The 21,625-nt window shown below is 45.5% G+C and overlaps 1 protein-coding gene across 1 annotated transcript in view; it reads right to left on the minus strand.

Moving 5' to 3' along the window:
* HGSNAT (heparan-alpha-glucosaminide N-acetyltransferase) overlaps nucleotides 1-21,625 on the minus strand; it is a 59,315-nt gene that overhangs the window by 27,789 nt on the left and 9,901 nt on the right. The window contains exons 2-6 of the mRNA XM_015407730.1: nucleotides 19,740-19,858; nucleotides 17,131-17,200; nucleotides 6,820-6,889; nucleotides 3,558-3,667; nucleotides 1,050-1,126 (exon numbers count right to left, since the gene is read on the minus strand). Of these exons, the coding sequence (XP_015263216.1) occupies nucleotides 1,050-1,126; nucleotides 3,558-3,667; nucleotides 6,820-6,889; nucleotides 17,131-17,200; nucleotides 19,740-19,858 (446 nt within the window). The remainder of the gene's footprint in view (nucleotides 1-1,049; nucleotides 1,127-3,557; nucleotides 3,668-6,819; nucleotides 6,890-17,130; nucleotides 17,201-19,739; nucleotides 19,859-21,625) is intronic.

Here is a 21,625-nt window from a genome sequence, read left to right on the forward strand (position 1 = left end):
GGGGGGGGGAAAGGGGGGGGGGGGGGGGGATGATTGGGCCTGATCTTAAGTGCTTTTACTTGAATTCCCTATATCTGTAGCCTTCGCGTGTTTAACTTCAGTTCTAACAATAGATGTGTTTAGGTTGTCTCACTAAAGTTAGCTTTCTACAAACTGGCTGGTGTTGAGAACTGATCTAACCAGGAATCTGACAGCAATCCTGGAGGTTTTTTGTCATTTTCTGGGTGTGGAACAGCGGTCACTGCGGGTGTGGAGGGGGAGGTATTTGTGGATTTCCTGCATTGCGCAGGGGGTTGGACTAGATTACCCTGGAAGTCCCTTCCAACTCTATGATTCTATGATTCCATGAATATACTTGCTGATCAGGTAAAATGTGTCCTGACGGGCACTAGAGTGAGTTTCTTAGAATCGGGGGGGGGGTAAGAGGGAGTGATGGAGGAGAGGCTGGTTAAAGACTGGCATGAAACCTCCATATGCAAAGGCTGTGCATGTTGGAACACCACTTGCTCGGGGTTTGTAGTTAAGGGCAGCTACGCCCTTTGTGGCTTCTTGGTTTCTCAGAAACATCTGGTTGGCCACTGTAGAAAATGGAATGCTGAACCAGAGTTACCTCAGGCCAGTCTTCTATGGATCACCATATGAAGTAGACTTGTGGGTCACCATGCTGAAAAGACCGGCAACTGCTGTTTTAGAGCACAGAAGAGACTGAAACCTGTCCGTGTCGTCTTCCCGTTAAGCACTCCTCTTTTCTGACTAGTCTGGTCTGTAGTAGCTTCCCCCCCCCCCAAAAAAAAGGCAGGTAGGGTTTGGCTGCAGGAATTTGCATGCAACATTCATTTAGGCTCCAACACTTAAATCCTAGGGATTCTAGGCTGCTACATTCATTGTTTGTTACAGTATTTGTGAACAATAGCCTGGACTTTGTCAAAACACCAGGAAAGGGCTCAGTGGAAGCTGAATGAGGAGGCATTTGCAGGATGGTTTAACAGCAGAAAGGACCACAAGGCATTTGGGGCCCTGACTGTGGGGACTTCCAAAGCACACTTTACCGTTCCAGCTCTGATGCTTGAAGAACCAGTACTTTCCTCCACCATAATTCACAAAGACCATAATTGCAAGAGCCAGCCTGCAAAGGTGCAAAAAGCAAGGTAGTGTTATACAGCGAACACTCGGATGAATACACATTTCATTCTTAAAATGCCACCATTTAAAGATAGGTGCTGTTTACCCATTTTGATACCTTCCTGTATTAAAGCCTTCACTAGTGGTTGTTGAACTGAAGGCAGGGATTAAATGATGGGTGCTAATTTGCCCCATAACACAACTTGGTAACTAGCCATTATAGCCAAAAAAGTGGCCACTTGTAGCCCCATCGAACTAGATGCATAGGCCTTCCTTCCCTCTTTATCCATGGGAACTGGGAACCTGAACACCCTCTAGCAGGAGGAACAGCTGCAACCACATAATTAGCTTTAGGATGCTCGAACAGGTATGGGCAGGTATGGGCAGGTATCTTCCTTCAACCTGTACTGGTTCTCCAATTTTTTAGTGGAGGCTGCCGTCAAAGCAGGCCTGGCACAGAGCCCAAAAGCAACATCTTGCATGGCCTTAGTAAAAGGCAGTGCTACAGGTCCTGAGTCAGGAGTAAACAATATGTCCATTACTGGATCATCAGACTTAGAGTCCACTGAGAGTTATTCAATATTCAGAGCTTTGGCCGTGCATATTATTTGCTCTGAGTACAACTTAATGTCATCAGTAGGTGATGGGGCCAAAAACCGTGCGACAGCCTCATCATTATATGCCATTAAAGGTTTATTGATTGATTGATTGATTGACAGCCTCATCAGGAGGTGGCATCAGTGATGTCTCAGAACCACGAGTAGAGCCGACATCATATCCCATTCCAGAATCAGAACCGTGAGGCTCAACATCGAGGGCACGTAGACACCGACGAGTGGATTTGGGATCAAGAAGACCTGGAATATGTGCAGCAGGACGGAGAAACCACATCCCACATATGTCACAAGGTAACACCACCAGACAACCACAAGGTGGCTGATGAGATACAGCATGTTTCGACAACGCATGGCAGGCTGGGCAGGGCAGACCTCCATGACATCATCACCGGATGCCGACGGTGGGGAACAGCGGGCAAACCATCTTGGCCCCGACTGTCACTATGGCGCCGAGATGGTGAAGCCAGGGAGCGACAGTGCCGAGCCAATTTCTCACCCTTGGGAGACGGAGAGCCTTTCCGCGGGTCTTTTTTTGCCCTTTCCCACTTCTTATAAGGAGGCTCAGTGGAAGACCGTGTCAGAGCAGTAGCGGCGGAAGGCCCCAGAGTCGGGGCCGGTATCAGGGTCAGAGGAGGAGGAGGAAGAGCCTCAGTGGACCCTCGTGGCACTGCCATTTCCCCAGTGGAGGCTGCCGGCTTCAAAGCCTTCTCCCACAACACAGCCTTCAATCAGCTGGCTCTGCCCTCCCACGCCCTTGGGGTTCGGAGCTTACAGGAGGCACGGGAGGCAGCTACATGCCCTTCACTGAGGCATAGCAGACAGGAAGAGAGCTGATCATTCTGAGCCATCTTGACCCTGCACTCCGAACACTTTCTGAAAGGGGACGTAAGTGAAGCCCGAGGTAATTTTTTTGAACCCTCAGCAGAAAGATGCAATTGTGACCTTTTTTCTCACTGCCACACGGAGTGGAATTCTATCTTTGAGTTCTTCTTCCTTTTTTTTAACAGAAAAGTCTCACTATTAAAAAAATGTCTTTCTTTTTTCCTCACAGGCTGACATCTCAGCTTGCTGGACACATCCCCTCGACCAGGCGGCAAACAGAGGACTGACTGGGGGGAGTGCTCCTGCCCCTCGGTCAGCTGACTTTGGGTGGGAAGTTCAGCCGTCTCTCTCCGAGGGAGGGAGGGAGGGAGGGAGGGAGGGAGGCGCACTCCGGAGAGCCTGGAGCTTTCTGAAGACGCTCGCTAGCGCCTCTCTGTGGCAGGCCTGCAGAACAGCACTCCCATGTGGGACTGCACAGAAGCCCTGAAGATGAGGCAGCAGCATTTACTTTTTAAAAACTGACCTGTGAGCCATGCAGTTTTGCTGTTGCATACAAAGGGAACTGAAACTGGTTTAAAGCAAAAAAAGAAAAGAAAACCAAAAAGAAGAAGAAGAAGAAGAAGAAAACATTTACAAGCCAAGGCCCTCCAGCTTTCTAACATCACTGGCCCTCTAAACAAGTATTTCCTAGTCTCGTCTCCTCTTTGTAGTCTCTCTCCATGTTAGCATTATAGGAGACAAGGACCACGTTGTTCCAGGCCAGCCCCCTTCAGGCTGAGCCTGCTCTGCTCCTGCTGTTCTGCAGGGTGGGCTCAGACGTAAGGGAGACGGCCTGAAACATGGCCCCAGACTCTCTGACGCAAGCATGTCTTCCCCCCAGGGCCCTACAAGTGCAGGAAATGGTTAAGAGTAGTTACACTGTATGTTGCTAATTCACTAGCACTCTGGCAAACATTTAAAATAAACAGGAGGAAATTCCCCACAGCTGCAAGTTACCCTCTGAACGTATCCAGGGAACGAAGTCTGGGTACGGTGGGCCCCGTGCGCCACACCCCTGGTGGCAAATCACCGCTGATGGAGTCTGTCTGTCTCGGGGAGCCAAGCTCCTTGAAAACATAGAAAACAGAGTAAAATCTGCAATGTTGTTGATGGTCTGAATAAAGTGCAGCCCGTTCAGAAAATGCATTTCTTTGTAATCTCCTGTTCCCCACTGTGTTACCAAATCCAACAGGAGACCCTGCTCCAGTACTCCCCAGCTGTGAAGGTGGCAGTGGTTCCATAAGAGCAATGTTATCCTCTCCCACCATAAGAACATAAGAGAAGAAGCCAACGTTGGCTCAGGCCAATGGCCCCTCCAGTCCAACACTCTGTCTGTCACACAGTGGCCAGAAATACCAGGTGCCATCAGGAGGTCCAGCAGTGGGGCCGGGACGCCTGGAGCCCTCCCACTGTTGACCCCCCCCGAAGCACCAAGAAGACAGAGCATCCCTTGCCCCAGCCTGAGAGTTCCTATAAGAACATAAGAGAAGCCAACGAGTCAGAGCAACATGCGAGTCAGAGGGAGGAGGTGATGGACACTATTTTCTCCACAGTGCAGTTGGGGGGGAGGGGGCTATGATCACTCACAGCAAAGCAAGGGAGGGGGAGACCAGTTGAGCGGGCGAGGCTGTGGTGCCGGGGGGAAAGACTCGGGCTGGCTAGAAACTTTTATCTCTGCCTCCTCCCCTCAAGACTTAGAAACTGTATTGGCGGAGGGGCTGGAGCATCAGGAGGATGGTCTTTGGGCGAAGGGGGACAAAATTTATGTCCCTGAAACCTTACAGGGAATGATGCTGTCGCAATGTCATTGCAGAAAGCTAGTGGGACATTTTGGTTACCTGAAGACTCTGCACCTGATCCTCCGCCAGCTCTGGTGGCCGGAGGTCCGGTGGGCAGTTTCTCAGTTTGTGAGCGAATGTAAAATGTGTTTGGTGTGTAAAAGGCGGGGAGGTAAGGTGCCGGGGCTCCTCCAACCACTAGAAACCCCAGAGAGTCCGTGGGCTGTCATTTCTATGGACTTCATTACTGATTTGCCTGTGGGTGAGGGAAAAACGGCAATTTGGATGGTAGTTGATTTATTCTCTAAGCATGCCCATTTTGTGCCATGCAGATCTATCCCCATGGCCAAGCAACTGACCGCTATGCTCTTGCAGCATGTCGTCAAATTGCACGGGATCCCGCGCAAATTAATATCTGACAGAGGTTCGCAATTTGTTTCGAGGTTTTGGAAGGAGCTCACGAAGCTCTTGGGCATAGAAAGGGGGGTGGGGTCAAGTCATCACCCTGAAACTGATGGACAATCAGAAAGGACAAACCAAATGTTGGAGCAAATCTTGCGATGTTATACAAACCATCAACAGTCTGACTGGGTGCAACTTTTACCTTTTGCTGAATTTGCATATAATAACTCTGTTCACTCATCCACGGGGATGAGCCCGTTTAAGGTGGTGTACGGGTACGAGGGGGTTCCTCTCCCGTTGGTAGACCTCTCCCAACCCATAGAGGGGGACGCGCAACTGTGGTGGCATAATGTTACCAAGAACTGGGAGGTGTTGAGGAAAACGTTGGACAAGGCTAAATGTGACTATAAAAAATACGCTGATGCAAAGCAGTCCTCTGGATGGGATTTGACCTCTGGTGATTCTTTCTGTCCACCAAGAACACTAATTGCTATTGCATTCCTATCCTTGATGTTCTGCCTTTGCTGAAACACTTATCTCTACAGATGTGCAGGAGGAGGTTGTGTTGTCTGCAGGGCTCCTATATACCGTGAGACTCCTGGTTCTCAGCTTTAGCCAGCTAATGGTTGCCTGATTATCCCGGACGCGGGAGGGTGCCTGATTGGCCAATGCCATGGGGGGGGGGTGCATACGAATACCCTACATCCTATTATGCTCTACTGGCTGCGGCCATTCCTAACAGTGCCTGTGTTACTGCATCTATAGCTTTGCAATAAAAGTATAACCGTTCCTGAATGCGTGTACTTCGTTGTTGGCTGTGGGTTCTGACAACACCGTCCTGCTATGTAAATGACTCTGCCAAATGCCTGTTTGATCCTTCAGCCGGATCTGCCATAAACCCAGGGAAGGAGAGGTGAAAAGGGGGGGGGGATGTGTGTGCATAGAGCGGTTGGCTGGTGTTAACTTTCTCATGGGAATGGGGGGGGGGGGGAACTTTCCTCTGTACTTCAAAAGGACCAGTTGGTGCAAGGCAATGCATGAAGAGGATCATGGGAGTTTGTCCTGTTGTTTTACCTATACAAGTTGTAATCTTAGATGTTTTAGTCAGTCTGAACAAAGAATCTCTCTGTGTATCACTACTCTTAGTTTTAATAAAGACTATGATGAGATGACGAGTGGATTGAACCAGGAGCCTGACACAGGCTCTGGCTGGAGTCACAGCGGTTGCTAATCTACTGGATTTCTTTTGGCGGGGCCAACTTTGATCTTCAGGGGAGGAAAATACATCCATTTTAGAACACAAACATTTTAAATTGAATATTGACTCATTCAAAAAAGAGAGAGAGAGAGAGGCTGGGATTCAAGACCCACTAGCCATCCGTGACCGACAGTTACTATGGAAGTCTGCTAAAGATTCACCACGGAACACTTTTGTCCTCTTCCCTAATGCATTAAAGGGCTGACTCATAGCCATACACATCTCAAGCAGTTTCTTGCACACAGATGAATGGCTCCCATGAAAAGGGCCTATTGTATTTGCCTGAAAGGAAGACAAACCCTGGATGTAAGACGACCCCCCCCCCCAGAAACGTTATTCACAAAAAGGGTTTTTTAAAAAACTCTACCTACTTGCAACTTGCATGTGAATGTAAGTTCTTGACAGCACACCAAGGGGAGAAAACTCAGTCTTCCTTTTGAGTAAATACAGTATATTTGAAATGATGGTAGGTGATATACAAGTTCTGTCCATGCTCCGTGAAGTCATTAATTTCACAAAGGGAAGTCATTAACTGACACTGTGCTCATCATGTGATCCTCATGCATGTGTGAACTCACCTGAACAGGGCATTCCTAAACAGATTTACACCATTCTAGCCTCACGCTTAGAAGCGTATAATTCAGTTTTAGGACTGCTAGCATTACACACACACACAAAATCAAACTGTGCCTGAGCTTACATGACACCTCAGTATAGTCTTGAAAGTATTAAAATGGGGTGAAAGAAGCCGGTGTTAGAGGACAATTCATACTGTGCTTACTGAATTAATAAGACGATCCGTTTCTCTTGGATTCATCTTCTTGTAAAGCCAGTTCCTGATTGGTTCAATGCTGTTGAAGAGTAATAAAGAAATTTATGCTCCTCAGAATACAGTAAGAGATATAAAGCAAGACCTCACCATTGGTAAACTGTTCTATATGCTAGGCTAGGCAATACAGTGTCAACTGCAGCTCCAGACACAGGATGTTCAAAATCTCACTTCTGAAAACTTGTTATATTACCAGTAATATATGCATTGAGGAAAATACCTCTACATTTTGGTAAAGAGAACAATTTTGTTCTTACAGGAATAAGCAGCTTTAAAAAGGGATAGATTCATGGAGGAGAGGTCTATCAGTGGCTACTAGCCTTGGTGACTTAGGAGAACCTCCATGTTCAGAGGCACTAAACCTCTCAATCCCAGTGCTAGGAAGCAACATCAGGGGAAGGCCTTGGCCTCCGTGCCCTGTGGTTGGACCTCCAGAGGTCCACAGTGTGAGGCAGGATGCTGGACTAGATGGACCCTCACTGATCCGATCCAGCTCAGCTCTTCTTATGTTCTTGTGAAATATGGTTGCACATTTTCATTTGTTTCATTAGAAGTAAAATGCTATTAAATCCAGTCCCTGGTACACAGCCTCATGGGAAAGCACACTTAAGAGACTTCACGCGAAAGGGTAAGAAAATCCGGACAAAGGGGTAGCTGTGTGAGCCCTAATGAAGCAAAATAAACCAACGGTGCAGTAGCACCTCAGACACTAACTAGAATTATTTCAGTAGGAGCTTCCATGGGCAGACTTCACCATTCAGTGTGTGGAAAACAGGCAGCTAGGATCTGGGAGAGGCAGGCCCCACTCTTCACTCTGCCATGATGCTTGTTGGGTGGCCTTGCATCAGACATTCTGTAATATATCCAGTCAGACCGCGTGGCTGGCTAGGGCTCCACGTGGTCAAGCACAACGTCGAGCTTTGCTCTTAGAGACAATAGACTATGCGGATCCTAGCCCGCACCAATCAGGGGGCTAGGTTCCGGCCATGAGCCTATGGAACTCTCGGCCCCTGTAAATAACCTATTGGGAAGTGGGGTGTGTGTTATGGGTGGTGGTTTCACGGGGAATATAAGACGGCCTGCGAGCCGGCAAAAGCTGTCTTGTTCCTGATCGAATAAAGTACGCTTTGCTGAAATCACTTTCCGTCTGCGTACTTTTCACATTCTTTTTTTAAAATTAATATATTTATTGGGTTTTTATGCTTTATAGACACACAAACATAAATCACAACAATAAGACTTTTTCACAATACACCGCATTGACAATTTGGTTGAAAACTTAATCTTATTTTAAATTTGTCTCCATTCTTGTACTAACCAACTATCATTTCACATTGCGTCACTCACAATCCTCATCATATATTTTGATCAATAAATTTATCCATTTGTATATCTGTTTTCCTGCCATTTTCCTTATTCTTATCTATAAATCAAAATCACCTTTAGTAAATTCATTTCACTTTTTAAAACACACAATCAGCTGGAATATACACATCGTATTTGTCACATCATAATTACTATCTATCACTCTCATCCTTTAATGGAACAATTTAAAGATTTCCAACCAAAAATACCATTCCAAAAATAATATATAAAATAAAATAATAATCTTAATGCTTCTTAGCAGATTAATTCTCATATTACTGGTTTCTACTCTCTTACCCACAATAAATTTCATTTTTACTTAAATTTAAATAATATTATGACACACCAATCCTAGTACAAAACTCTACTCTTAAATAAACCTCCATATAACAACCTTCCTATCACTGCACTTCTAAGCATACCAATCCACTTTAGAAATCCCAATCCACATTTAATTTACTACCTTTCATTCAAATCCCGTGCAAAAATACCAACACAAAACACACTTGTATATTAATTAGCAGGAAATATAACCTTAAAACATTTAATCATAATCCTACTACTGTTACTATCATTGTCATCAATAATTTCTTTTTCAAATTACTTTATGTTATCATTATTGAATCAAAGTTTACAAACACAAAAATGTTTTCTTCCATAAACCCATACAAAGCATAATTCCTATCACTCCACCCCTAGTTTATCCAATATGACCATCTTTTAACATTCCCAGCAGCCATATAATTTCCTCATGATACTACATATATTACTACCGTTGCCAGCAATAATTTCCATTTCTAGTTTTTTCATGATGCAGTTATTCAAAACCAAAAACTAAATCCAAAACTACCTTCATACAGAAACCCATATATATCAAGTTTCCTATCAAACAAACACACAATAATTCAATCCACTCATCCTTTAAAGTTCCCAGTACCAAAATAAAAAAACAGAAAAATCACTCCATCCCTAATTCCTCACAATACTACATATATTAATACCATTGCCAGCAAAATATTTCCATTTCCAATTACTTTAAGATGCAGTTATTCAAAGCAAAACTATAAATACAAAGAACTTCATTCTTGCAAAACCCCATATATAACAAATTTCTTATCCTGCAAACACAAATGATTCAGTACATTCATCCTTTAGCGTTCCCAGCATCAGGTTAATCAGAAGACAAAAAGAAATAGTCAACAAATTTATTAGTTCGCCATCTTAATCCTTACAACAATGCTACACTCCAGTTCCTTTTTATCTTGATTTTTCCTATTCTCTTCTACATGTCGTTGATCTTTGTACTCCTAAATTTTCTTTTCCAACTTATCTCTTCCATATCCGCTTACATGTATTTATTTATTTTATTTATTATTTAGATTTTTATCCCGCCCTCCCCGTAGGCTCAGGGCGGCTATAATTGATTGGGGACTTTATATTTCTTCACACCTTTCTTTAATTTTTCCCCTCTGGTTTGCATCTTCTTTTTTCTCTTAAGTGGGTTCCACAAACTTTTGTTTGTTACTTCTGGTTTCAATTTTCCTTGTCCTTCCAATATACCTTTAGAGGTGTCTCCTTCCTGTGCCTCTTCTTTTATATGTACAGACTGAGCAACATATAGTTCTTTCTCCTGCTCTGGTTCCTGCTCTTCAGTTCTCTGTGTTGTTTCTTCCTCTTCCTTCGCCTCCATCATTTCATTCTGGGGATTTTTCAAAAAGCTCTCACAAGCCAGTTTAAATGTTTGTTTCATTTCTCTCACCAAAATTTCTTGGAACTGTTCCCATTGTTCCCACGTGACATCACAAAGTTTTGTGTCTCCGTCTATCCCCTCTATCATATCAACCACTTCCATTTCTTCCAACATAGCTTACTGTTCAGCAAATCCGGTCACCCCCCCGCTTTGCCAAATCGCGGGAGGGGCCAGTAACAAAGCCCCCTGCTCCAGCACTCTGTCAGAGAGCGCTGGTCGAGCTCTCCCAGTACTAGGAGACTCAAAAAAGAACACTGAAGCGTCGGGCGGGTCGGAGCACGCCGAACACCCGCCCGTCGATGCGCCGTACCAGAAACGGAACCCGTACTTTTCACATTCTCTCAGCCTAATTTTCCTCACTAGGTAGCTGTGAAGGTAAAATGGGCAGAGACTGACGTTTGCCACCCTGAGCTCCTCGGAAAACGGGCAGGATAAACACGCTAAGTAAACAATCAATTAATCACTCTGTGGGGGGATTAGTATCTTGTCTTCGCAGAATGGTACAAATAAAATCTTGGTGCCTGATCCAATGGATTCAAAATCAAGTAGTTCAAATAAGGTGACACAGTAACCAAAGAAAGCAGGTTCTCAAGACCTATATCCATGTAATTAAAAAACAACAACACCTTGTACTGCAAAATAGCTGAGTTCTGTTATGTGTGTGTTTACAAAGACACAGGGAGGAGAAAAAACCTTAAACCAATGAAGTTGAATCGAGAAAGGTAGGAATGAAACCTAGCAGAGGACCAATAGTTAAAACCTCAAATGTACTTGTTATAAGTAAAAATACATGTATTTATTTTGAGAAAAGTTAAAAAACATAAGAGCCCAATGAACGCCTCATTACAAAGTTCAAATGACATACACACAAGGACAATCATACACACAAGAATGCATTTTGGCCCGATAAGGCCTTCTTCAGACATCAACCAATTTAAGGTACAAACAGGCACATTACAAAGAATTGGCAAAGAATATGTCAATACTGGACCAAAAAAGGAAGGTTCCAAAGCGAGATTAATAGACACAAGACAGGAATATTTATGAGGCGTCTTGGGAATAAGTCATGTGTCTCTAGTGCATATGCACAGGTGGTAAAAGATGTTACTATTGTGTATCTTCCAATTCTGGTCCAGAAAGTAACAATGTAATCAATTAATCAGACCCAAAATGTTCTCAATACTGCCTACACTGTCCAGGTGAATGGCCCTCTTTTACAGATCGCTACGGCATCCGCTGAATGGGTGCTTGTTTCAGTCACCCTGTGCCCTGCACTCGTGGGAGGTGTTTGTGGACGCCGGAAATCAAGTCTTCTGCTGTTTATTGGTTTTAAACGTTTTAACTCTGTATGTACTGTATTTATTATTATGTGGCATTTTAACTCCTGTGACCCACCCTAAACCCACTTGTGGGCAGGGTAGAATATAAATCCAACAATAAATAAATAATAAAAATAATAAATAAAAAAAATAAAAATATATATATGGGGTTTTAACTGTTGGCCCTCTACTAAGTGTGTGTTCACTACCGTGACTGAGATTTTCAATTTATTGTATACTTTTATTTACTCTGTAGTGTGTTAATCTCTGGTTACTATTACTACATTAACTATAGTTTTATGGGCTTGATACTTTTGTAGAATTGGCAGCCAAACGTGTACATTTCCGCTGTTTTACCAAATTAAAATCAGATTGAAATAGGATGAAACTATGGCAGATTATGTGGGAAGAAGAACTGCTGTTCTTGAGAAGTCACATGAAAAATACCATCTTGATATGAACATGCAAGTGCATTATCTGTCAAGCAGAAAATGATTTTTAAAACTGTTACTATCTGAAAAGGAAGAAAATTAATGTTTGGGGGCAGCAGAGATTAGGAATGACGTTGTCATAAAAAGACCTGAGATATGTTGACTAATATTGAACTTGTAACTCTTGCATTGATATACACTGGGGGGGGGGGGGAAACTGTAACAGTCATCACAAGCTTCAAAGAAGATGGCGAATGTCAGATTCCCAGGAGCTCATCAGAGTCACAGAGAGCGAACAACAAGCACTTACATGTAACCAAGATGCCTCCAGCCCTCATAGAAATCATTGGTGAGTTTTCCTTTGGTAACATACAGCCAGCAAAGTAATAATGATGTTAGAGATAATTTCCACATCTAAGAAACACAAAGGGTTTCCAAAGTTTTAACAGCTCCTCTTTATCTCCAAGAGGATGATATCTTTTAGGATTTTTTTAACCTCTTCCCTTTCCACAGACTTTATCATTAGTTTCCTCACCGCTATTCTCCAAAATCTTCCGACTGATTCTGCAGGTTTTTCTCAGACTTCACTGTGGATGTTACCACACCCTTACGCTGAGCAGTTTTGAGAAAAACAGGATAAGCTTGTCTGGAAACTGAGCTTTTGACTACACTGACTGTAGCTCTTCAGAACAATGGGGCATATTCCAAAATCCACTTAAATTGAAGGCCTTTGCTGCGGTTTTAACTGTATCTTCTATTAAAGCGCGCGTAACCATTTGGCCACCCAATGAGAAGGGAGCACTCCCTGGAGAAGACCCTGATGCTGGGAAAGACTGAAGGTCAAAGAAGATGGGGACGGCAAAGGATGAGATGGTTAGACAGTGTCACAGATGCAACGAACATGGAATTGAGCCAACTTCAGAGGACAGCGGAAGACCGGAGGGCCTGGCGGGATCTGGTCCATGGGGTCGCGAAGAGTTGGACTCGACTGTGCGACTGAACAACAACAACAACAAAACCATTTCCTCAGAAAGCTTCACTGGAGACTCATTTTTACATGAAAATTGTATAGGTATGTTGCAATATTTTATTCTGATATGAATTTAATCTTATTTCTTCATAGAATCATAGAGTTGGAAGGGATCTCCAGGATCATCTAGTCCAACCCCCTGCACAAGGCAGGAAATATATAACAACCTCCAGTGACCCCTGCTCCATCCCCAGAAGATGGCAAAATAAATAAATAAATAAATAAATAAAAAAATCCCTCTAAGATCCCAGGCCAAACTGGCCTGGAGCAAATTCCTTCCTTCCTTTAAAAATAAATAAATAAACAATTTTATTTTTTATAAGAGACAAACAAAAAACAATCAAACATATATACAAAATTTGGGGATTCCATTTACCACATTATTTTTTCTGTTAAGTTACCTCATACATTGTCTAATTATATTTTTATCTATTTATTTATGTATTTATTTATTTATTTTCCACCATGTATTTTTGAATAAATCTTTGCTCATAACTAAATTTCTTCTGATTCGGCTGTATGTCCATATGGTTTATTTGTTATACTCTTCCATCCGTTTATAAAACCTTGACCATATATTCTCATAGTTTCCTTCATTTGTCCTCTCAAAATTAAAGTTAATTTGTCCATCTCTGCAGTTTCAAGTATTTTATTTATAATTTCTTCTTTTGAAGGTACCTCATTTTTTCTCCAATATTTGGCAAATAATATAATTTCTTCTTTTGAAGGTACCTCATTTTTTCTCCAATATTTGGCAAATAATATTCTTGCAGCTGTCACTACATGTATAATAAGATAGGAATCTTGCTTTTTACAATTTTCTGGTAGTATATTCAATAAGAACAGTTCTGGTATATAAGGTATAGTACATTTCAACATTTTTGGTAACAATTCATGAATCCAAGGTTTCCGGTTTATGGCGGCGCGCTGAGCAGTCGCACCTCCCGGACCTCCTGGGGGTAAAGCTGCGCTCTGGCCGAAGGAGGGGGTGCGCAGGATCATCACCCTCCAGAGACCCGGCTGAAGGGGCTCTGGCCATGGAACTCTCAAGAAGTTGCGTCTTCGCCGGCGTGATGCCAGGGAATTGAGGCACCTCTCCGTCCCGAAGGTTCTTCGTGCTATAAGACCGAATGGAACCAAGCGACGCTGACCGGGGCAAGTGCAGGAGGTGGAGCGAAAGAAACAGAGCTTAAACGAGGTCTGAGGACCAACTATGAATGTGAGTTCAATCTAAGCGTTTAAATAAAAGGAAAAGAAAGCTCCCCAACCCCCCCACGGAACAGAAAGTGAGGCAAGTGGGGGAGGGATGCAGTAATACGATTGATCAGGTTAGTTTCCATAGTCTTTAAATAATCCAAAATTGTTGAATCGGATGTCTGTTGTATGCTGCTCTCCGCCGGTTTAGCGATCGTCGCCATTTGTCTTCAGTATGCTTGTTTAGGCCTCGTTTGTTCTCAGCCTCAAAAAGATCCTTAAGTGTCCGAGAATTGCTGGAAACCCCTTTAATTCTTTTCTGCTCTCTCTTGCCCATATCGGGAGGTGGCTTTAGTGTGCTTCAAGGTAGTTTAAGCGTTTTTTCAAAGGAGAAGGGGTACTGTGGGACCGGGAGCTGCAAAGTTATGCGGCTGCTATCCTCGATAGCCCCGCCCCGCCCCCAAGGCTGAAGGACTCTGAATTGTACCTTTGAAAAACTTCTCACTGATACGGATCTTTTCCAAAACCACACTTTCGATGTCTGCAGACATGTCATTAATACGTCTGGAAATTGTGTTGTCTGAGAGAGGGACTTTGGCTATTTCCTTAGCTGCTTCAGGTCCGAGCATCTCCTCTACAATAGCTTTGCAGGCGGGAAGTATTAATGTCTCTGCCACAGTGTGCGACTTTTTTGACTTGGCTATAAGTTCAGCAACTTGATAGCTAGCTTTAAGAGCTCTTTCATTTACCTTTGTGGTTTTTCTCATGAAAGTTGCCTGTTTCTCCGTGTTTTCACGCAGGCGAACAAAAAAGTCCGCATTCTTGTTTTGAAGCGAAGGGTGTTTCGTTTGGAGATGGCGTTTAAGTTTACTTGGGACCATAGCACTGTTAGATAGCTTTTCACCACACACCACGCACAGTGGAGTTGGTTTCTTTGCATCTCCGGTGAAAGTAAATCCAAATGAAATATGATCCATCACTCAGCGCTCTTCTGTGCTGCGTCCGCGATAATCCTCCAGAGTCCAGATCCATTGGCGCTCTTCTGCGCATCGGCGATCTACTGCGATGTCTCCTCCTGTCAGTGTAACAGTGACACCGGAGCCATTTATAGTCCGTAACATTCTAATGATTAGAATCTAATGATTGGTCATTTTTTGTGAGCCGAAGCCGCATGTTACGGATGAAATTGGAATTTTTCCCACGGCACACCAGACAATATCTCACAGCACACTAGTGCTGAAAAACGTGGTTGAAAAACGCTGCTCTATATGTCAGCCCTCTCAGTCGTCTCCTCTCCAGGCTAAACATACCCAACTCCTTCAGCCTTTCCTCATAGGACTTGGTCTCCAGAACCCTCACCATCTTGGTTGTCCTCCTCTGGACATGTTCCAGCTTGTCTGTATCCTTCTTAAATACTTAACACTTCCGGTCATCTGAAGTGTTTTGTAGCCCCATGGCGCTTTGGTAAATGCATCTTCTCTTTGTTATTCTTATTACCACCCACCTGCCGAATCACTGATGAGGCCACCATCTTTCGACACAGGTTTTGCAATTTCATTTGTTTTCCTGAAAGCTGTATCCTTGAGAGAGGATTTTTCTGGGTGGTTGTATTCTTCAGACAGATCTCCAGGCACACTTTGTGATCAACTACATCGGCTCTAATTCTGGATTTCTTCCAGGTCTGCCACCCCGGAGATGTCATCCTGGAAATGAAGAGGAACTGCCAAAATTTGGAAGCCTTTTGTGTTTTACAGATGAGGAACTTACCTATAATTCTGTTACGGCTTTGCTGGCTGTTTGTTACAAAAGGAAGATTTGCCTATCCCTTGTACGAAGGTGGAAGTGTTCCTGGTGACATGTAAGGACAGGGCTTCAGCTCAGAGTCACTGGTTGTTCACCTTCTTCTCCCAGGCATGTGAGGACATTTGTTCAAATGTACACTGCTCAATGTATTTGTTGTTTATATGGTACATGAATGCAGAATTAATCAACATTTGCTTCACTTTTTCTGTGACTGGAGAAAGAAAAATCTGTAAGGGTTTTCCTCCCCCCCCCTTCTGAATACTTTTTTCCAACACATCCAGCTAAAAATTCAACATGTGGAGAGTCATATTTTAAAAATTAAGAAATATTTTTTCCCTTTGGGAAGACTGAAATATTTTTAGAGGTTTCACTCACTCAAAATGCTTTCTGAGAAAGGCATAATACCAGGCTTTCTACTTAAGGCAATTTAGATCTTTCCCAACAGACACATACAACATATTTTAAGGCTATTTTTATTATCTACATGTCACTATCACTAATTTTGTTCATAATTAATTTGACACACTATGTGTATTATGATTACACTATGGGTCAACATTTTCCAGCTTTTGTCAGCTTATCTCAAAATCTAGACCCGTTGATACAGCTTAGTGTAGGGGCACTGTGTGCGTGCGTGTGTGAGGTGCCGAGTCACTTCCAACTTATGGCAACCCAATGAATTAGCAACCTTGATTTCTTCCTGACATGGCAAAAACTAAGAGATGCGTGCTTCGGCAAAAAAGGCTGCAGCAGTAGCCCTGCACCTCCCCTTCCCTCTCGCTCCCTCTCTCACTTGCTGATTTTTCAACAGACAGAAGGACGGACAGACACAGGGCAGTGGCTGAAAGGGCAGGGAGAATGGCTGCCATGTGGGCAACCCCCCCAAACTTTCTGTTATGTATTGAGCCCAAGCCATTCCATGAAGGTGGACCTTGAACTGGATGAGCCTGCTCCCCAAGAACAATAGCGGACCAGGATCCTGGAGTAGACCAATAGATAAGCAGTGTAATGTAAATAGCCTATCCTTGGGAGTGTGTGTGTGTGTGAGGTGTGGGGTGTCTGCATGCTTTATAAGCAGGGCTCAAACCCTGCTGGGGGTCCTTGTTGTGTTCCTGAAATCACTAAATGAACTAGAGCTGATCACTGCAATGCGTCCAGAGCCCAGGATTTAACACTTTCCCACTCATATGGCAGCCATCCAGATTTGCTGAAATCTTTCCCAAAACTATGCAGCAAAGCAGGTTTGGGAAAGATCAAAGAAAAAACGAGGGGAACTCCAGGAGATGAAGAACAGCATTAACAGGACCAAAACATGCAGAAGGCAGCGACTTGACTTGCACTTTAAAAGTTTTCACTAAGAGGTCTACTTACTTTATACAAAACTGTCCCAAGGCCAGCATAGTGAAGATGCCCGTATAGATGAGAAAGGCAAAGAAAATAGCTGCCGAAAAGAAAGTAAGAGGTTCAATTATTGCACTGACAAAATGAATTCTGGCCCAGAATGTCTCTCTGTATATCAGTAAAAACTTGACAACTGAAGCCCATCTTCTATGTTAATGTACCTTAGCTGGAGGTCCCGGGATAGAACACAAAATTCAAATAAAAACACAGAGGAAAACAGAGGCCATAAGGTATAATATCAAGACAAATTAATATGAAACTGATTTCTTTTTCACAGTGACTAATTGTATAAGTATCCGGATAGTAATTGCCCATTTCTATAACTTAAGCCTCTGTTAAAAAGACAGGACATTTTTCTCCTGGCCAGTTGGCAACCTGAGGTACCTTACACAATGCAAAACTATATTTTTGTCCCCTGGTCCTTTGGGAGAACTTTTACCATTTTTGGAAAGAGCTGTCTCCCAGACGAGGATAGACCCTGGGGCACCTGCTGAAAGCACCTTTTGTGCACCTAGCTGATTGCTGTGTTAGTCTAGGAGTTTTTTCCAAGTGCTCAAAATATTCTTGCTGGCTGTTGGCCCCTCACAATTCCGTACAAAGCAGGGATGCACAGCAGTAAGTCCCGCAGGGCACGGATGTTATTCGGCAGGGCGCTCCAACAGGTAGAAGCCAGGGCAGAAAAAGCTCTGCCCCTAGTTGAGGACAGACAGATGTTCAGGGATGGGGCTGAGTGCAGAGGTGCCACTACCTGCACCATACCTGAGAGCCCTGCAGCATGACTGGGACAGAGAGGATGCAAACAGCACCCACAGGAAGGGCGCTGAAAATGTCCTTTTGCAGGCCCCTTCTCGGCACGGCCCTGAATCCCGCTTTGGTCACGCTGATGGGCGGGGAAGAGGAAGAGTGGCAGGGGGAAGAAGACGAAGAGGAAGCAGCAGCAGAGCAGGGCTGGGGAGGTGTCCTTGCTGCAAGGCAGGCTGGGGACACACGGGAGAACCATCTCTAATGGGAAGCAGGAAAACATGCACGGCCCTCCCTGCAGAAAGGATGGGAAGCATGGCTCTCGCAAAGGACCCCTCCTGACTGGTGGAGGAGTCTGAGCTGACACTATTTATTTGAAAAGCTGCTACCTCCACCCACCCACTCAGCCAGGAGGCTCCAGGGCACAGTAGAAACAGGCACAGATGCATGCAGACCCCACCAAACACACACGACCCCTTGCCGAATAATATAACTCATTCAAATTACTTTGGAAGAGAAAACTTCCTCACAACAACCTAAATAAAAGCACATGAAGACGGCAGCTGAATTAAACCATGAGCAAGACAAATAAAGCAACATAAGTAATGGGGCAGAGGGTGGATATGAAGAAGGAGAGTAGGTTTGTATACCCTGCTTTTCTCTAACTCAAGGGATTTCAAAGCGGGTTACAATCGCCTTCCCTTCCCCTCCCCACAACAGGCCCCTTGTGAGGTAGGTGGGGCTGAGAGAGTTCTGAGAGAACTGTGACTGGCCCAAGGTCACCCGGCAGGCTTCATGGGAAGGCGGAGTGGGGAGTCAAACCCGGTCCTCCAGATCAGAGTCTGTCACTCTTAGCCGCCACACCAGCACAAACAGACTAAGGCCTGTACCGGGTAAGTGACTGCAATGAGGGTGCTCCAGAGTCTGGGTGCCCCCGCTGAGAAGGCCCTGCTTCTGGGAGTGGTCAGAGTTGCCGCTGCTACCAAAGAGGCCACAGGGCTGAGATCACCAGACTTCTGTCCTGCAGGCATCTCAGTCCCAGGCCAGTCAGGGTTTTCGGGGTCGAGGCCAGCAGGCCACGTGGGGCCCAGAGGCAAAGGGCTGGCCCCTGCAGCCAAGACACGGCTGTCCAAAGGGAAGCAGGCGGTGGCAAGCCGCTTCAGGAATCTGTCTCCACATTTCTTTTAAATATCAGCAGGCAGGAATTATACAACAATTTCTCCCAGAAATGGAAAGAACGGAGTGAAAAAAACTGGCTGAAGTGGGAAAGGTTAAAACAGCCACTCCCCTCTCCTTTCTGCTTCTAACTTCAAAAGCTTGGGGGGGGGGGGGCGGAAAGACACACGGACCTCACATCCGGGCCTCAGAATCAATACAGCCAAGAAGAGAATGATGGGAGTTGCTGGCCAGATCCTCCGCAGACAGGCGGAGCCCGCAGAAGCACCGTCCCCACCAAAGGGAGTCCTCAGCAATCCCCACCGGACACAGCAGAGGGGAGGATGACGCGGGGGGGGGAGGCTGGGCCCCCTCTCTTGGCCACCTGAGACCCGGCCTGAGCTCCTGCTCATCCTCTGCTGCGGGGACCGGGACCGGGCCTGCCCACACGCGCAACCGAAGCAGCTCTGGATGCTCAGGCCCTTGGCCGGGGGCTCCTCACCGGTGGCCCCGAGTGAGCCAGACGAGTGAAACCAGCACATGCCAACAACGCTGGACCATCTCAGGGCACACATTTCCGTCCAGGATGTATTTTAGCATTTCTTTTGTAAGCTACTTTGAGTCTCTAGATAGGGAGAAAAGGGGGGGGGGGTTTGAATGCCTAAATAAATGAAGTGACTTACGGAGGTAGCTGTTGACGGGCTCTTGATTGATAACTATGTTGCACGAAACATTCTGGCTGCTATGGTCAGTCCGCACTACCAGAGAATAGTTTCCAAATTCTCCAAAATGATAGTGCACCCTGGAAAGAGAAAAAGTTCTTTAAAATGGGAACTGACTTGAAAACTGGCCGTGCGCAAGAGCATGTCACGGGCAAGGTGGCCACCCTGGGATGACCGCACCGGGCCCAGGGCAAAAGTCGCCATCCCCTGCTAGCAGGGCAGCTTCACCCGGGCTGGCCCACTCTCGCCAGATCTCGGACGCTCAACGGGGCCAGCTCTGCTCAGTGGGAGCCACCCAGGAAGCCCAGGCCGTGGCAAAGCAGAGGCAGGCCACGGGGCAAACCACCTCTCAACGTCTCTCGCCTTGAAAGCCCTCCTGGGTCACCAGATGCCAATTGCGACTTGACAGTGCTGTCCACCACCAGCCTGAGGGCCATTCGTTCTTCTGCACTGAGCGGTTTTCTGGTGATCTCACGGGAAGAGGGCAGAATTGAGATCCTTGCCTTGGTCGGGTCATTATGTGCTGAAGCCACAGTCGTCTGCCTGGCAAGCATGCACTTGTCCCCCCCCCCCAGGCAGGCGCATGGGACTGGTTGCGATTATTTGCCCCCAGCAGGGACTCATGGATCCAACTGGTTAAATGGCAGAAAGCCAAGAGTAGGACTATTTGGACAGTTCTCACATTGGGAGGAAGTGAGCAGTGGGGTCTTGCCAGCTCTGGGTTGGGAAATACCTGGGGATTTTGGGGGGTGGAGCCTGGGGAGGGGTGGGTGGGGCCATGGCAGGCCCGATGCTACAGAGACCACCTCCGTAATAGCAGGAGATCTCCAGGTGCCACCGTGCAAGAACTGATATTGGGACTGGTGCTGCTTAATTTGTTCTTATTTGGAATTGTGAGTGAGGGGGGCAGGGCAGAAGCCAAGTCAAAACCAGATGGATTGTGAAGCGCTCCAGTGAAACCTCTCTAAATTAGAAGAGCAGGCAAAACCGTGGCAAATAAAGTTCAGCGTAGGCAAGTGCAAAGTGATGCTCTACTGGAACAAAAGATCCTCACTTCCTCTGTGCTGGCAAAGACTGAAACTGATCTTGGGGTTGTAATGGGCAGCTTGGTGAAAATGCCAACTCAGTGTGCAGCAGCAGTGAGGAAGGCCACGGGGAACTCCTCCTCTTGTTGGATCCCCAAGCATCGAGAATAAATCCACGTTTCAGAAAAGCAAAATTTATCTTTGGAAAGATACTCAAACAAGTCCTTTGTTAGGAATGGGTACAAACAGCCAGGGCAAGTATAATAAAGGGATTTGAACCAGGTACCGAACCAATGGATCACTTTCCCGCTGGCGGGTAAAGGGAAACGGTTGCGCGCTCAATCCCTGGGAACACTACTATCTCCAGACATAATACAGGTGCAGTTCCCAGGCTCTAAAGGCAACAAGCTAGCATTCAAGCTCTCCTCCTACACCATGTCCTCCAGATGTTCGGCTTAGCATTACAGCAAAATAAAATACAGGCTAGCAGGCGGGGGGGGGGATGAACTGTACAAGCGTACAAGAAACACAGAACACAATGGCAGCTTGCTGACATACTGCCCCCTCCAAAACACATCTTACCCTCCGTCTCCCGGGCAGGGCGGGAGCTCTCCCGGGCAGGGCGGGAGGCCTCCCGGTTTGTCCGGGAACTCCTTATGGAACTTACGAATCAGATAAGGGGCCCGAATATCCCCTTCTTCCACCCATTCGCGGTGCTGGGGTCCGAAGTCCACCCACTCAATGAGGTACCAGAGCTTACCACATTTTAGTTTGGAGTCGAGGATGTCCGCAACCTCAAAATGCTCATCCCCCTCAAGTAGC

Source organism: Gekko japonicus, unplaced genomic scaffold, assembly GCF_001447785.1.
Source record: "Gekko japonicus isolate JY-2015 unplaced genomic scaffold, Gekko_japonicus_V1.1 scaffold2017, whole genome shotgun sequence".
Classification (NCBI taxonomy): domain Eukaryota; kingdom Metazoa; phylum Chordata; class Lepidosauria; order Squamata; family Gekkonidae; genus Gekko; species Gekko japonicus.